The sequence below is a fragment of the Chaetura pelagica genome, unplaced genomic scaffold, assembly GCF_000747805.2.
Source record: "Chaetura pelagica isolate M959 unplaced genomic scaffold, ChaPel_1.0 scaffold344, whole genome shotgun sequence".
Lineage (NCBI taxonomy): Eukaryota > Metazoa > Chordata > Aves > Apodiformes > Apodidae > Chaetura > Chaetura pelagica.
The window spans coordinates 9,075,583-9,092,900 of NW_009953098.1; the positions used below are offsets into that span (position 1 = coordinate 9,075,583).

The 17,318-nt window shown below is 37.7% G+C and overlaps 1 protein-coding gene across 1 annotated transcript in view; it reads left to right on the forward strand.

The window, feature by feature from the left end:
• ATRX (alpha thalassemia/mental retardation syndrome X-linked) overlaps positions 1–17,318 on the forward strand; it is a 63,389-nt gene that overhangs the window by 29,142 nt on the left and 16,929 nt on the right. Inside the window, exons 16-26 of the mRNA XM_009997243.1 lie at positions 225–404; positions 804–945; positions 2,872–2,981; positions 6,928–7,074; positions 7,276–7,453; positions 12,208–12,345; positions 13,262–13,437; positions 15,235–15,352; positions 16,592–16,722; positions 17,019–17,107; positions 17,280–17,315. Of these exons, the coding sequence (XP_009995545.1) occupies positions 225–404; positions 804–945; positions 2,872–2,981; positions 6,928–7,074; positions 7,276–7,453; positions 12,208–12,345; positions 13,262–13,437; positions 15,235–15,352; positions 16,592–16,722; positions 17,019–17,107; positions 17,280–17,315 (1,445 nt within the window). The remainder of the gene's footprint in view (positions 1–224; positions 405–803; positions 946–2,871; positions 2,982–6,927; positions 7,075–7,275; positions 7,454–12,207; positions 12,346–13,261; positions 13,438–15,234; positions 15,353–16,591; positions 16,723–17,018; positions 17,108–17,279; positions 17,316–17,318) is intronic.

Genomic DNA, 17,318 nt, shown 5'->3' on the forward strand with positions numbered 1-17,318 from the left:
TTCAGTACTGCCTTTGCACAGCTGGGCTTATATCTCAGAATATATTATAGTTAAGGTGGCACTTTTGTTGTGCTGCCTAACTTGTTTTTTAAAGTATCTTTTCGTTTGAGCTAAATTTCATCTGTGTATATAAAAGTTTTTGGGAGCTTGTCTGCAAATTAAGGATTTGATTTATCTGTGTCACAATATTCCTGCTAATACTTAATTTATGTTATTTGTAATAGAGTAATTCTGAGGATGAAGAAAATGATGATTCAAAATCTCCTGGAAAAGGCAGGAAGAAAATAAGGAAAATTATTAAAGATGATAAGCTTAGAACAGAAACACAGAATGCACTTAAAGAAGAAGAAGAGAGAAGAAAACGTATAGCAGAAAGAGAACGGGAGAGAGAGAAACTGAGAGAGGTATGTTCTGTTTTCTGTGTGGAATGCTGGGAAATTGAGTGGTTGATGGTGTTTAAGGCAACATGTTTCCACCACAATTTAATTTGAGAAGTAATTTTAAAAGTACTTATGTAGCCTTGTAAGCCACAAGCTTTATGTATTTTTTTCCTGCAGGTTAACATTTGTAAATTTTATTTAAGACTATTTAGATCTTAAGGAAACTTTTTCAGTTTCCTACTGCTTTACTTTCCCTGGAGAAAAGCACTCTCCCAAAGTAGGTTGTGACAGGAGTTGAAAGAATTTAAGGACTCTCTTTCCTAAATAAATGATGTTTTCCAGTTTGGTAAGGCTAGTGTCTGTCAAATGCTTGGTATTATTTTCATGTGAAGTGTTCCTATGGTACACAATTTCTTCTTACAGGTGATAGAGATAGAAGATGCTTCACCTCTGAAGTGTCCCATTACAACTAAGCTGGTTTTAGATGAAGATGAAGAAACCAAAGAACCATTAGTGCAGGTTCACAGGAGTATAGTTACCAAACTGAAACCACACCAAGTAGACGGTAAGGAACGAGCTTTTACTTTTAAAAAAATACTTTATTGTTTCCCTTCAATGGCACAGCACTTTAAGCATCCTGAATTAGAATAATGAGAAAAACTTATTGGCAGACAAGTGCCAGAATATCAGGTTTAATGCTTTATTTTTGGAACATCTGGACCAAGAAAAAGAGATCAGCAATACATAGTTCTGTTTTACAGGCTAAAAAGCTTAGAAACATGTAAAGTTGGAAGGGTCCTCAGAATCATCTAATTCTCCACACTGAGGCAGAATCAAATACACGTTTACCCAGTCTATTGAGGAATTAGTATACTCAGTTTTTACAGCTTTCAGAGCAGATTTTAAAATCTTGCCGTATTTTCCTGGCTTTGTCAACAGAACTGTTTATTCCTGGTACTTGACATGACTGCAAATCAAGCAGACTTTTTTCCATATTCTGTTTCTAGTGAAGAGGAAGAAAAGGAGAACAGCCAATCTTATTTTTCTTCACTCCTCATTCTGCTATTTTAGATTTTCCTCAACATTCACAATCTACAACCTTTCCATTTTACAAAGGAACTTCTGGACTTGCTTCAATTCTTAAAGGGAGGTGCCCCAAAACAGTCACAGCAGCCAAGTTGAAGCCTCATCTGTGCCAAGTATAGCATAGTAGAACACAACTCCCCAGTAAATATAAATATTATATTGTCACCATTTGACTCAGGTCCGACAATGCTCTCAATCCCCTCCCCCTCCCACCCAGGTAGGGAAGGAGAGAGAGAAAAAGGGAGAGACTTGGCTGGATTGAAAACTAAACTACACAGCTTTAATTAAAACCCTAATGAATGATATAAGAGAACATATACAATTATATACAAATATGTTCAGGTATGGGCAAAAGCCTCTTGCCTCCCCACCCCCCCCACCAATTCCCACAGCACTCCTCTGAGCTGGCAAAAGTCCCGAGGAATCCCAGAGCTGCTGCTGAAGAAAGCGAAGAGTTATGAGGGGCAGGAGATCTCAAGTCTAAGGGTCGATGGTGATGGATGAACAGAGTCCTCCCCGGACTCCGGCCATGGACGGAAGAGAAGGGGAGAAGAAGAAGGAAGGAAGTTGTCTTCTGTGATCTCTGACCTTCCTGTGAGCTTACATAGATATATGGAATGGAATATCTCTGGCCAATTTTGCTGTCTGTCTAACCCAGCCTCCTACGGGGGGGTCACAGATCTCCCAGTAGTGTCTGAGCCGGCAGAGTGAAGGTGTGACCTTGAAGCCTCAGTAGTTAGAAAAACATTCCACTGCCTTATCAACCTAGCAGAACACACAGTTGCTAGTTAAAAGAAAGCTTACTGAAGGAAAAAAAAAATCAGTAAAAGGAAAACGGGCTTAATCCTGCCTCAAACCAGAACATATATGTATATGTATAAATATATGCAAAGAAAAAAAACCCCACCACCCGGCAGACCTTCATGTTGTTAATGCAGTTTTGTTACATAGTGTATATTTCCTCTCATTTCTCAGCTGTCACAGTTCTTAGATTATTTTTTTTTTCCTCTTCAAGGAGAGGACTTTAGACTTCACATCCGATCTGTGTTGGCAGAATTTATTTTAGTTGGTTTCAGATAATTTTGCTAAATTACCACTATCATTTTAGTATTTTCATGATGTCCTTGCCACTTTTCTGTCTTCTTTTGTCCCCAGCATTGCAGTAATCTGTAGTCTGCGTAGTAATATTTTCTAATCCAATTACCACATCTGCAGTGAAAACTGAATATAATTAAGCTCAAGGCAAAGATCATCCCCCATACAACCCACTGGACAGAAACTAATTATCCTGAGCACTGCTTTTCTAAGAGTTACCAAGATCTCAGAGTGATCACACCTATCTCTTATTACGTGAACTTTAGTAAAATGAATGTTTAATAAGAAAACACTCAATGATTTTCTTCAGGTGTTCAGTTCATGTGGGATTGCTGTTGTGAATCTGTAAAAAAAACGAAGTCATCTCCTGGTTCTGGATGCATTCTGGCTCACTGTATGGGTCTGGGGAAAACATTGCAGGTAAGAAAAACAAGTCATCTTCTTTTCTGAGCAGTACCTTGCTTTCAAAAGCTGGTCCAGCAAAAGGCAAGTTTAACGACTTTCAGAAGATACTAAAACTTAACTTTTTCCTAGGCAATGACTTGATGAAGGTTACTGGAGGAAGACCTTTTGTAAAGAGGTCTTGAAGTTGTTTTTCATAGTTACAGCTGTGAAAGTTCTGATAACATGTTTGTGTTTCCTCCAAATTTAAATTATCTAAAATTAAAGAAGGTAATAATTGATATTCATGTGAAAAGTTCATATTTAATTTTAAAGTGATGTGTTGCTCCCTTAAAACTCAAAACAAGAACATACAGCTAATAGGAGACAGGTTTCTGAAACCTGTGTTTGTATGACAGTTTAATAAGCTTAAGCAGGTTGTGTTGCATTCATGTGTTGCTCCTTGAATTATCTATTTTCCTCAGTGGTTTTGTTTTTTTGTTTAATTTTGTTGAACTGATAAAGTAGAGGTTTATCAGGTTTTTGTTTAGTTTTTAATGCCAGACTTTGTGTCTGAAGTCAGATGATTTGTGTTTCAATATAAACAATATTTTGCTACAATTTAAACTCTTCTGGGTTGAGGGACAAGGGGCATATGTTTTTTTGTTTCAGTAATTGTCCATATGTATGTTCATGTTTTTGGATTGTTGTGCATTACAAACAATTAAGACCAGAAACTTTAGTTGTGTTGGCAGTTAACTGTAGGGCATAATTTCAACCCCTTTTTCACTTATTTATTTTCTTTCCCTTTGCAATTCTTTGCTTCCTGAGATCTTCAGTTTCAAGCCTTCATTGTTACTTCAGCGCGTGTTCCTTCTCCTGTACGCTGCTGAAGACTGCTTTATGAAAATCTTTAAAACAGAATATTGTAGCAGTTCTTACATAAAGATATGGGTCTGGTACGTGTGGCTCTTCTGCCATATTAAAACTTGTGCAGTTGACAACTTAGCATTTCTGTTAGTCTTTAAAATCTAAAGCTCAATCACCATCCTAAAATGTTTCCTCTGAAACTGATCAACCAAGCAGTTGCTGCAAAACAGTGCTCATAGCTCTTTTTCTTGGGTCTCTTACAATCATTGTAGGCCTCAGGAGATGCTTATGCCCTTGACTTTCAGAGAGGCAAAAGATCAAATGCAATTTTCTGGACTTCCCTGCACCTCAGTATTCATGCCAGTACCTTTTCAGGGTAGTCAGGAGTGTTTCACAGTATCGATCTGTCTTCTTAAACTTCAGTTTTACATTTAGCCAGATGTAGCGTCACCACAAATAACATGAGCAAGGAACTGGGGTGGGTTGCCCTTTCTTGCTGTTCTGCTGCCAGGACAAATTCCTTTAGTAGATGGTCATTTTACAGAGGAACCTTTTCCTCTGGTTCTGGAACGGTGGATGGGAAATTTTTGAGAGCTCTGAAGAGGAAAGGAGGATAATGACTTTGTATGTGCTTGAAAACACCCTTGTAAAAGCAGGGCTAGTGTCTATGCTGTTGGCCTTCACTGATGCTGTGTCTCCTCATTTCTGGAGGAGGAAGATAGTCCTGTATCTTTCAGTGTGGACAGCTGGCAAGTGGAATGAATTACTGTGAACATTTTTGGTATGTGGTATAAGCTGAATCATTAGAAATCCAACTTGCAGCTTCTACAGACATTTGAATTGATAAATTAACTCATGGTCAGTCAAGGCCTTCCTGTGCCAGGATCATTTCTTAGCTGTGAAGTCACTGGACAGGCCATCTGCCTAGTGTTCTGGTGAGTTTGTCACCAACAACTCTAGGTCACATTAGCAGCGAGCACTGGCACAACATTTCATTCTAAATCTTTTCTTCACATGCTCCAAATGTGGATGCACTTTACTCATTCCCTGGAGCATAGTCTCTTCAGCATGGTGATGATGGTTCTCAAAGAGGTTATTTTCTTCCTACAGTGAGGATGGGATCCTCTAAAGCGTCTGTGAGGAAATGCCATCTCACCTTCCTCTTCCATCTTGGTCAGTTGTGGTAGAAGCTTCCCCATTGGAATGGGAAGCCCTATCACCTGACCTGAAGGCTCAAGATCTGTTCATTCTAGAGAGGTCAGTATCTCAATGTACTGGAATTCCAAGCTATATGAAAGATTTTTGTGCCACGTTTTGTGCCACACATTTTTGTGCCATAGCTAGATTCATAGTCTGCCAGTGACCACAGCCAGCTTTACAACCTCGTGAGTCACTTGGCGAACAAGATGCTGTAAGATCCTGTCGACAAAGCAGTTAATGTTTGACACCTCTGTGTTTGGCATCTCAGAAGCTTTTACTCTCTGCAGTGCTTACATCTGCTGTGCTTGTTGGTGTGTGGCAAAGTCGGCACACCTGGATGCTGCCAGAGAGCAGACTTTGCTTGACTTGAAGACTTTTAGACACTTGAAATATGCTCCAAAAGAATCTACCAGGAGGTATCTCTTATTCTTTGCTAGTGTTAAACAGGTCTTACTGGATCAGATGGCTTCCATGTCTTCCTTGTCTTTCCTCTAAATCATTGCTACCCAGCATTCTTCAAAAAGTGAGGTTACATAAGTAATACCAACTCCTGCTGTCCTCTGACCTAATTCAGGCAGATTTTATTTAGGACTTTTCTGATTCTGAGAATCTTCTTTCTTGATTTATGAATTCCAGGATGTAGTTATGGAACACTTAGGCTGGCAGAACATCTTCAGACTCTGTAGATCCCCTAAATTCCTCTGCAAAAAAGCAGGCTCAAGGAAGCTTGCTTATTGTGGTTTTCTCATTCAGGGGGGTTTTGTGGGGTTGCTGGGCTGTTGTCAATGGCAGAGCTATGCTGCTCTCAGAGGGACTGCCATCATTGCTGTGTGTGCTGTTCAGGTAAAACAAGCTGCAGACTTATTCATTTGTGCTGCACAGCATGTGGACAGTTGGTGTTTAAGAATTCCAATTTTTGCAGCTTTGCTTTGTTTATGGAATTTGGGGTGACACAATATTTTGACAATCTACAGTCCTGTAGAAAAGAAGTGACTTTGAAAATCACATTTGAAGAGTAGTTTTACGTGCTTAAGTGTAGCTTAGGTGTTCCTAACATAGTCATGCAGTTTTGAAATTACTTTGAACAGTGTATTAAATCAGAGTTGCCAGGTACCAGAATTCGTTCCAGAAAGAACTAATCAGATGTTGTACACTTACGTGGATTAAGTGCAGCCTTTGCCATCACAAGCCTGATGTGAGAGCTGGAGCTGCCATGGGATTGCTGACTTTTCTGCTCCCACATTTTTACAGGTTCCCTCTAGTCCTCTCTGTTTGCTACCACTCAAAACCAGGCACCCCAGAAGCACTGAGTGATGATAAAAGTTTTAAGTTTTTTTCCTCAGGCCTTAAGGAAGTCTTATTATCTGCAACATGTAGCCAGTCTGGCTACAGGGTGAATGCTTGGAAAGCATTTCAATAACCTGCTTCAGACCTCTTTTGAAAGAATTTGCCAATATGTTGAAAAAATGTGGAAAAAACTGATTTAAAAATTTCACTTTCAAGAGACTTGACCCATTTATGAAGTTGAAAGAGGTGAACTTGTTTAAGTTTGGGGCAAGTATTGGGAGAAAGCATAAAAATACATCTTCCTAGTTTATGAAAATGATTGGTGACATGTAAAGGGAGGGTTCCTTATTTGTGAAAGTGTTCAGCTATCTGTTGCAATTCAAAACTGCATGGATCTCAGAATGTGAAGGATGTGTATGCAGCCACATAACATAGAGTAGTAAGTACATGACCTCAAAATACATGTGTATTAAATTTTAAGCAGTGAGGTTTTTTTAACAGAAAAAGAGTGTTTGAAAAACACTACTGTCGGTAAGTTCTATATGTGAATATATACTTGTGATTTTCTTTCCTAGTGTTTAATACTCAGCATTTATTTGACCTTTTGTCTCTTTTTTTCCTCCTGCAGGTAGTAAGTTTTCTTCACACAGTCTTGCTGTGTGATAAACTGGATTTTCGGACAGCTTTGGTGGTGTGTCCACTGAACACTGCCTTGAACTGGTTGAATGAGTTTGAAAAATGGCAAGAAAGTTTAGAAGATGAGGAAAGGCTGGAGGTATAAAGGCTTTAAAAGAATTCTTAAAAAAATAACAGTTTACATAATTAGGAAGCTTCACCACTCAAAATACAGCCTGAGGAATGGACTCTTATGTCTGTAAAAAATCTACTTGTATCGATAAGCCTTAGGTTTTAAAGATTTACTTGAGTGCTTCAGTGTTTTAAGAGATATTCAAGCATATTTTTCCCCCTTTGAAAGGTCTGTGAACTAGCAACTGTGAAACGTCCTCAAGAGAGGAGCTACATGCTCCAGCGCTGGCAGGATGAAGGAGGAGTGATGATAATAGGCTACGAGATGTATCGTAACCTGGCACAAGGCAGGAATGTGAAGAGTAGGAAACTTAAGGAAATATTTAATAAAGCTTTAGTTGATCCAGGTAAGTGAAAATGAGTGCAGGTATGTGTTGTTACATATATTGTACTCTCTGATTTACATGTATGATCCAAGTAATCCTGCAAAATGGAAATCTGTTGGGAAAATAAAACAATAAGGTTACATTTCAGATTCCCTTTGTTGGCTTTTGCTGAGTCACAGAAATTGTTGTTGAGAAACTAGCTCATCTGTTTTTGTAAATAGACTTCTATAACAAAATTTTCTGTTAAATCAAATGAGTACAGGAATGCATACTGGAAACTTTTCCTAATAGATATCTTTTTTTGCAGGCATTGCTTTTTTTGCAAGGCGAAGTGACTTGTGTTGGGAACCTGAGGTTATCTTAATCTGCTAATCTGTTATGATCACAAATTGCTTTATCCTTCATAGAAACCTGCCTTTAAGGGATCCATTGTGCCTGAAAAATAGTTGAGAATGTACCTTAGCAGTGTTAACAATAAAGTGGCAGTAGGTACTAATGAATTGATTGTAGGTAAAGCCCTTAATTCTTTTTTTCAGTCTAAGGAGGGGATGTCTGGCTTAAAGTCTGCTGAACTGGGCAAATTTACATAAGCATGGACTTAAGCACTTGAAAATGTTCCAAGTTGCTAGAACCAATCTATCACATGGCCCCAAAAAAGAACTAAAAATTTTAAAATGAGAAAGTTTCACCAAAATAGCAAAATTTTCTTACAAATTCTGAACTAGCAACTGATACCTGAGAACAGCTCTTTTCTTCCTGAAATAAAGCATTGGTCTGGTTTATAATTGTACTTGGTGAGCTTGATTTTGTGTAGCTTCAAATAATAATAGGGCTGTGAATTTTTTTCTGATAGGCAAGGGGATTATTCTAATAGGAAAAATAACTTTATGATTACTGGCATTGGCCAGTTGGAATTGGCATCTCTAACTCTGCAGAAGGCCTGTTTGAGCAGCTTAAACATTAATTTTCTGCCAGTTTGTCGCACTACGTCTCATAATTGCTGTGGAGTCAGGGAAGCTTGAGCACAGTTGCTGATAATCTATTTTTATGACCATGTTGAATCCACATGTATTATTGAAGCAATGAAGAAAATGGATTTCTTGCCAGCAGGTTTTCTGACTCCTATTATGCTTTAGTTTCTAAAAGCAAGTGGGAAAAAAAAAGGTGGGGGAGAACCCTGTGCTGTCAGTCATATCCTGTATCTGATCTGTTGAGAGTGTTGCCAGGAACTGGAAAAGAAAAGGTGTGAGCTGTTGTCTTGAAGTAGTGGTGATGTTGGTCATGTTTTGGTGAAATAAAGTGCTATAATCTCCTATACGGGTTGATTGTATGGGGTTTTGCCTCATGGAAAGTGTAAGGGAAGCTAAACATAGAGGATTTTACCGTGTGTTTTTATAGTAACATTGTCCCTTTCTTCATGGATGTGTATCTAACATCCACTAGACTGTGGAGTGAGGTGGCATGTTGGACATTCAGTTTTTATGGAGGAGGCACGTTGAGCCTTTGCATGTGAAAATAGAACTTCCTGTTTCATTCTTTTCTTAGTGGTTGGTAGGATGGAATCAGATTGTTAGGAAAATTAACCTTGAATTAACTTTAATTATTTTTATGTTGCTTCAAGTCTTTCTCTATTTTAACTGTTTACAAATAGACAGAATTTTTTACCTGTTGTTAATTGGTTAGTTTTTGGAGCCTTTTGGATTGGCTAAATTGACGAGAAGTATCTTGCCACAACTGTGAGTTGTTTCTTGCTCTTTGTGAATCGCAGCATTGGCCATATAGCAGGCTGCCATGACAAGAGTTATGAAGCTATGTGCTGTCTTCCTGCTGTGACTGTAAATAGGAAAATGTTTGCCTCTGGGAACATTTTTAATTTAAAAAGTTGCAAATTTAGTATTTAAGCAATCATTTAATGATATGTGTATGATTATAATCAATACTGCTAGAGTAGATACACTCTAGTAGAAGTCAAGAATTCCTCTGTGTACTACAGAAGAAGGGACCAGAGAGGGCGGTTTTAGCCAAAGTTAATGGGTGGAGAAGTTGTGTGAGAAGTGATTTCATTAATTAACTGGCTCTGCTGTGGGAAGTCATAGTAGGATTATATACATATGCAGAGCAACAAGTTATTTCCCAGAATGTTTTGTGCAACTGGTGAGTTTATTGATAGCTGTTGTGCTTTGCTTGCAGCAGTTCAATAACATGGTATTTTTTTACTTACTTCTACTATTAAAAATTCCATTGCTGTTTAACTTGGAACCTGTTCTTTAATTGGCAGTTGTATAAAGCAGACTGTTCTGTTAGACTTCAAAGGAAAAGGAGAACTGTATATGTATCTATTGCTATCACTGATTATGTTGTATGAGTACCAATATATTAACGTGCAAGTACAGCAAGAAAAATTAGAAGCTTTGAGGAAAGATTGAGAGGAGTAGGGTTTTTTAGCCTAGAAAAAAGTCAGCTAAACTGACAAATCTTGCACCATATAAGAGCTGGTTACTGGAAGGACAGTTATCATTTGGCTTTTACTTGAGTTGGAGAAAGGAAAGGGCAGAATTTATTCTAATTTACAGCAGAGATTACTTAAATTAGGTATTATTGCTGACTGTTTGAGCAAAGGAGAGGTCATGGAGTTTCCTATGTCTGTTTAGGAGGATTATGTCCCTTTCTTGTAACTCTAATCTCAGATGAAGAAAATGAAGCACATGAACTCTTAAGGTTCCTTTTAAGTTTTACATTCCTCTATAGTACTTAGAGGAATGTTTTGCTTGTAATGAATGGCATTCATGTTTTTTAAGAACAAGGGAAAACCCCACAAATTTATGAAAATCCCTGCCATGGAATTGTAGCCAAGATGTTAGCTCAAGATATCAGTGCTATATGCCTGCCAAACAAACCACGAATAATTTTGCTAAGGTAGCTTTTTCACATTTTTACTATCATTCACTTACTCTGAACAACAGTTTTGAGGGGTTTTTTTGTTGTTTTTTTTAACTAGCCACTTTGTGTTAATGAATCACAGCCTTTACTGAAACTGATTTCTGGGGTTTTTGCATGGGTTTGATTGCTGTCTATCATCATGACTTCATTATCCTTCTACTGTGATATACTTTGATTCTGATGGTAAACATAATGCACTAGACTAAATCTATTTCTGAGAAGGATATATTAATGTGCAAGCTGTCACATCTGGAGGGGAGATGTTGCAAATGCTTCGGTTCTAGAAGATTGCTCTAAACCATCTCAGTAGTACTGTACTCTGCATGAACAGCTTGCTTGCAAGATCCTTACTCTTAAGGAAACAGTGGAATGAAGACTGGAAGGAAGATCTGTCACTGTTCAGGAATGTTGCCTAAAATTATAGGAGGGCTTTGTGTGTAGCCACTCAACTGTTTTGTGTGCTCTCAGAACTGGAAAAGGTACAAAAATTCTGTGGCAGGTGTGAGAATTCAGAAATAAGTAGGCTTGGAGAAGTCTAAGTGTGTTTGGAATTCATATGTGGATTTTTGTAATTGTCTTCTAAACTTGGTTATTCAGCCTGGAAAGAAATATCTTCTTGGTTCTTTTTCTGTTAACATGTAAGATTAAAATACATTTTTGACACATGAAATGGCATGATTAAGATGACTGGCCCTGACATTAAGTCATAGAAATGGTCAAAGGTGTGACTGATTCTGTTATTGATCACTGGCCTGGGATTAATTTTCTTCTTTGCAAGGCAGTTAAAAGTTAGTCTGAGGAAAACTGCTCTTAATAAGTTATAAAGTACTACATTGTCCATGCTGATAAACTCCTTTGCCACCTCAAATATCAGCCTTCTTACCAACTGGGTTCATTGTTCGCCTCTGGCTTTTCATAGCATTTTTCAAAGGTGCATTAACTTGACATCAGCTGACTTCATGGCTGATAGTACTGGAATTGAGGTCAGGTTTAGATCTGGTAAAACATTCATAGTAAGTTACCAGTGGGATCCTAGAATATCTTTCACCTCTCATTTCAAGGAAAGAGTTTCCAGAAACTGCCCCAGATCTAAAAAGCGTTAAGGCGTGTAAGTCTGTTCTGCCAAGTTTGGAGGTATTTGTCTGAAACTCCAAATTGTAATGCTTAGTAGTTCTATTAGAGTTGCCTTGCATACCATGGAAATGTGCTGTGGTTTTGACATTCCTTGTGCAGCTCACCTAAAAGAGCAGTTTAGAATCTGTGAGTTTGTCTTCTGGAAGAAAGCTGAGGACGTTTCTGTGATGACTTTCAGCTCCCAGGTGGCAATTCACTTGTCTGTCATTCAAATTAGATTTGATTGTGCCTTATCTTAATAAGACTTTTGATTGCACTTTACCCCTATTGACCTGTTGCCTTAATGAAAAATGCCTGGTTATCTGATTTTGTTTTCTTTAGAATTAACTGAGCACCAGTAGATGGCAGCCAAAGCTGAATTTAAGGAACAGTTTTATGAAGTTTTGACAGAGTGCATAGAAATGTAGATGTACGCACCATGAGCTGCATGGATAGATAATTTCAACAGGAATATATTGTAGAGCTGTGTTTAATCCTTCCCATGAAGACTTTACAAGCCTGTAGTTTATCAGAATGTCTCCTGTGAATGCTTGTGCAAAGGCTGAGTGAGAACCTTAACAGTACTAAAAAAGACAAACACACACACGAAAAAGTTAAAAACCACAACTTCCTAACACTAGCAGAATAAATTTTGGCTTCTTTAGACTGCCAGTTTCTTTATGGTTACAAAAGATGAGAAATCTAATGTTGTTTCTTTCTAGGCCCCGACTTCGTTGTTTGTGATGAAGGGCACATACTGAAAAATGAAGCATCTGCTGTTTCTAAGGCAATGAATTCTATTCGATCTAGGAGAAGAATAATTCTCACAGGAACACCACTGCAGAATAATCTTATAGAATGTGAGTAGTTCTCTGGCTTAAGTGTTTGTCCTTGAATATAATTCTGTCTTTCAGCAATACATAGATTTAATTTGATTAGAAGAAAATAATACAATAGAGTGAAGCTATTTGCTAGGTTGCTATATCTAAAACCCTCTAAAAATCTGGTTTTGCTTTTTGCCTTTAAAATCATTGTCTCAAGATGTGACTCCATTATGGTGTAAGCTAAAGTGAATGAACTTGTTGGTGTTCTCCCCTTTCCTCCAACCTTTCCCTTGGCATGGCCATGCAAACATCTGGTTGCTCAGTCAGTGTGAAGAGTATCAGACTATTAGCAATAGCTTTCTGACATTTTAGTTCTTGATGTCGCTGATCAAAGGAACAGGTGAGTCACAGTGTGTCAAGAGGGGAAGGGAGAGGATGTTCAGAGGGAAATGGGTGGACCAGGTTTTGCAGCAGCATCAATTGTTTTAAAACATTGTACAGCAGTGTTCTTAGTGAACTTTTTAAACAGTGATTTATGTTACTGTCTTGGGAACGTCATTCTGACCTAGCTTGTTACTTTTGTTTCTGCTTGTTAACATGCTGTAACGTTTGTTCCTATTGATTAATATGCTTTTGAATCTGTTTAAAAATATTTACAGATATGATTTAGTTATATGAGTTAGTTATTTACTTTGGTGTACAGGAGCTTCCAAATTTTGTGTGACGAGCACAATGAGGTAGTTTTAAATCTGACATTAAAATTAGAAGTTACCTCTGTGCCTTGAGTATATGTAAGATGTCCTTTCTAGAAAATATTTGGGTTGTTTGGGTTTTTTTTTTGCTCGACAACAAGTTCCTAGTTTCACACACGATATGTTTGGTTTTGGTTAGAATTAATCCCAGTACTTTACTTTCAATTTTGAACAGCTAAAGTCTGATCTTTTTGTCCTAGATCACTGCATGGTTAACTTTATTAAGGAGAATTTGCTTGGTTCAATTAAGGAATTCCGAAATAGATTTATAAACCCGATTCAGAACGGTCAGTGTGCAGACTCCACTCTGGTAGATGTCAGAGTGATGAAGAAGCGTGCACATATTCTCTATGAGATGTTAGCTGGATGTGTTCAGGTAAGAACAATTTTACTGGAACTAGTTACTTGATTTACATGCAGGAAAGGGGAGGAGTTTTGTCTCATTCTGATAAAATCACTCAAAGGCCTGTAGACTTGCTACTTGAGAGCTCCGCTGAATCCAGCTATTATTTTTTACTTAAGTATTTTCACAAGTTACTTGATCTCTGCATTGTTCATTGTGACTAGAGAAATTTACAAAATGTCACAGTTTTTATGCAAATGTCACTTTATCATAAGCAGGACATATACATGTATTATAGAATTCTGCTGTTTGCCTGCTAGGAGACCAGAAAATTCTGTGATGGAGTAGGACATCTGTTACTTTGAAATACTCTCTTTTAATTCCATGTACACATTTAAAGAATACAATTACCTTTAACAGCTGCACAGAAAGCTGGTGATCCATAGTTTGTCAGTTGGTTCTGAATTCCTATTTTTGATGATTTTTAAGAGTCAGAAAAATGGGAGAGAGAAGGAAGATAATCAAGTCCAAAAGGATGAAGAACTTGATACCTTAAATACCTTAGATGGAAAACCAAAATAAATCTACCTACATCAGTCTGATCAAAGATGTGCTGCTCTGTAAGCACTAAGCACCTCTTTCTCCCTGTGCACTTGTTGGTAGTTGATTAAATAGTCCAAGTGGACTTGAGCTGGGTGAAATGGTCATAGTGAAATAGTCCCACAAGCAGGTATTTTGTTCTCCTGGAGAAAAAGAAAAAGGCTTAGGACTGTATGTAAGAGTGATAAAGAACTTTCTGTCATAAAATTAGGGTCTTTGAAATATGAATAGTAGTGAGATGATAGCATGCATAATTTTATACATCTATACAGCAGGACAGGAACACAAACCAAAGACAAAACAAGAGGAGGAAAATAAATAGCAGATAAATCTTGCATGCCTTGAGGTGGTCATTGCCCCACCCTGTCTTTGTGCACCATCAAACAGAGCCCAGATTAATTTTCTCACAGCTGCACGGAGCTGCTTGTGTCCTTAGGAAGCAGCTTGCCCTTCTGGTCATTAAAGCTACTATAAAATTTCCTTAGAAGAGGACAACCCTGTTCCTTAAGGATGTTCTCAGGAGAGTTCTTGCTGTACATCTAGCCAGCAGCAAGGCCATGCAGGTGCTGTGATGGTTGGCAGCAAGCGGGAGCCAAGGTCTCCTGCAGCTGTCCTGAGTTTGTGCAGCACAGCCCAGCTGGGCCAGCTCTGAGGAATGTGCAACACTCCGAAATGTGCAACAAGCTATTGGACAGATCAATATGCTGTTCACCATTTGGATGAAGGGGGGGTAGGTGGAGAGAAATAGATGAGTGTCAGAGTAGAAAAAGTGAAAACAAGTTAGTAATTTTGCATTGCCCCAAACAAAATAGAAACTGTGTGATCAGAAAACAGTTGGGTGTGAGTGAGTTTATCTGGGATATAAACATGGATATTAATTGCTTGAGTTGCCTACACTTTCACAAGAAAAGGTTTTAGAGAAAATCTACAAAAGTAGTTACCAGAGCAGCTACTGAAGTTGGAGTCAGCTTTGCAAGGGCTTAGAACTGGGACATGGGGTTAGCAGGTCATACACTTTGGACTAGACAACTGCATTTACTAGGTAAGATGGGCTTCTACAGGCAGCATCTGTAATTAGATTGGATTTAGTACGCTATTTTTTTCCCTTTGTGGTTGGAAAGCATCTAAATCATTGTAATTTATGCATGAAGCTATGTTGTTTTAAGTTCTTAAGCACTCAGAAGTCGTTTTCATGTTTACATAACTGAAGTACTGTTGGTAAAATTACAGAGGAAAGATTACACAGCATTAACAAAGTTCCTCCCGCCAAAGTACGAGTATGTTCTAGAAGTTCGAATGACACCTCTTCAGTGCAAACTCTACCAATACTACTTGGACCATTTGACAGGTATGCGCCTACAATTCTTTCAGGTAATGTAAACTATTAAAATGAGAATCTCCAGGAACCTTTAATGAGGTTTTTTGGCACTGCTGTGCTTCAGGCAGTCAGATTCCTCATCAGCAGCTTTTGGGTTCTGGAGCAATTCTGGGTTTTTACGTACAGTTTATAGTAATTGACTTAATGGTCAGGGGTTGAATTCCACAGTCAAGATTGTTTAAGGCACCGCTGATAGGATTTTGTCTAAACCTTACAGCATGTATTAACTTTTTGTGGTGATAACAAAATGTACCAGTTTATTTATTTTCTTTACTTGCCAAGCCACCTGTCTTAAAATTCCTGTCTGTTGCTGATGGATTTTTTTTTTTAACTGTATTTTTCTATTCTGGTTACTTTCTCCAGTTGAATTACAAGAAAGATTAAATGTATCTCAAGCTATGATTTATAGGAGGATGAAATTCACTTTGTTGTCTTAATGACTTTAAATTCTGGATACTGCAGCTTGTGATCTTCTAGATAAGCTGCTAACTAAACTTAATTTCTACAGTTCTGTGTGTTACCTCTCTTTTGTTAGTTATAGAAGGAAAGAGTTTTGAAGGGCCAGTGAAAGTAATTTCATTTTTACTGATACCTCCAGTAATAATTGTACAACTAAATACCAACAGTTTGTTAGAAGAACCTAAAGTTAATGTGCTGCTTATTGAGAAATTGAGGCTACAGAAGAGAAACGTAACTCTGAACATTGTACTACTTTGCAGTGATTTTTGTTTGGACAACAAAAAAACAGGCTGGGCTGTTTTCTACATTCCTTATTGTAACAATATTGCAGAATTACAAGTCATTAAATAAAGGTAGCTGAAAATAGTAAGCCGAAGTCACTGAAACTTAAATGCAGATTTTACTTTGTGTGTTCTACCTTGGGCTGCTTTTACAAACCCTAAATAGAGATTGCTGCCCTTTTAAGAGGATTTTGATTCATTCCTGTACTAGGGAGAAATGTGCTTTTATGTAAAAATATAATCATGTTTCTCATTATCAAGAAAAAGGGGAAAATCTAATTTTGACAACTTTAACTAGGAAAAAAATGCCTGTGACTCAGTAATTTGACCTTTTTTACAAGAGACATTACACTATGATGTGCATCTGGAAAGAACAGTCAATGCTGCACTAATGGGTTGTTCAAAGGGGGAACCGTATGTGGCAAACTCACTTCAAGGTTTCACTCTAAAACCTGAACTTTATTGTCAGGTGTAGGTAGTGGCAATGAAGGTGGAAGAGGCAAAGCTGGAGCGAAACTATTCCAGGATTTCCAGATGTTGAGCAGAATCTGGACTCACCCTTGGTGTTTGCAGCTGGACTATATTAGCAAAGAAAATAAGGTAAATTAGATATATCAAAATACTCTCTCGTTTCAAGATTTCCAAGTAAGCTGTGCCAAATGCTAGGTAAAATTTCATCAAATTCATGGAAGTCTTTGTTGCTGTGGGGTAATATTGCTGCTGGTTTTGTCATATTTTTGTTTCTGGGTATGTTGTCATTCTCAAAACATTTTGCAAGGCCAACACTTTGTAGAACTTACTGTTGTTTAAATGAAGAACAAGCAGATGGCTAAATGTTTAATAAAAGCTTCTGGATGAGCATACTTTAAAACATTTCTCTTTTTTTCTCTTTTGAGGGCTATTTTGATGAAGACAGCATGGATGAGTTCATAGCTTCAGATTCTGATGAAACTTCAATGAGCTTAAGTTCTGATGATTATGCAAAGTAATTGATCTTTTTGTTTGTTGTTTTTTGTTGGATTTATTTCCCTAGTACAGCTTGAGTGATTTGTATGAAAGTGAATGTTTATTTTTTTTTTCTTTGATGTATCTGTTAAAATATGTTCTTAAAACTAGATTTCTTTAAAAAAATGACATGTACAATGTTACCTTCCTAGGAAAAAAAAATCCAAGGGGAAAAAAGTGAAGAAAGAGTG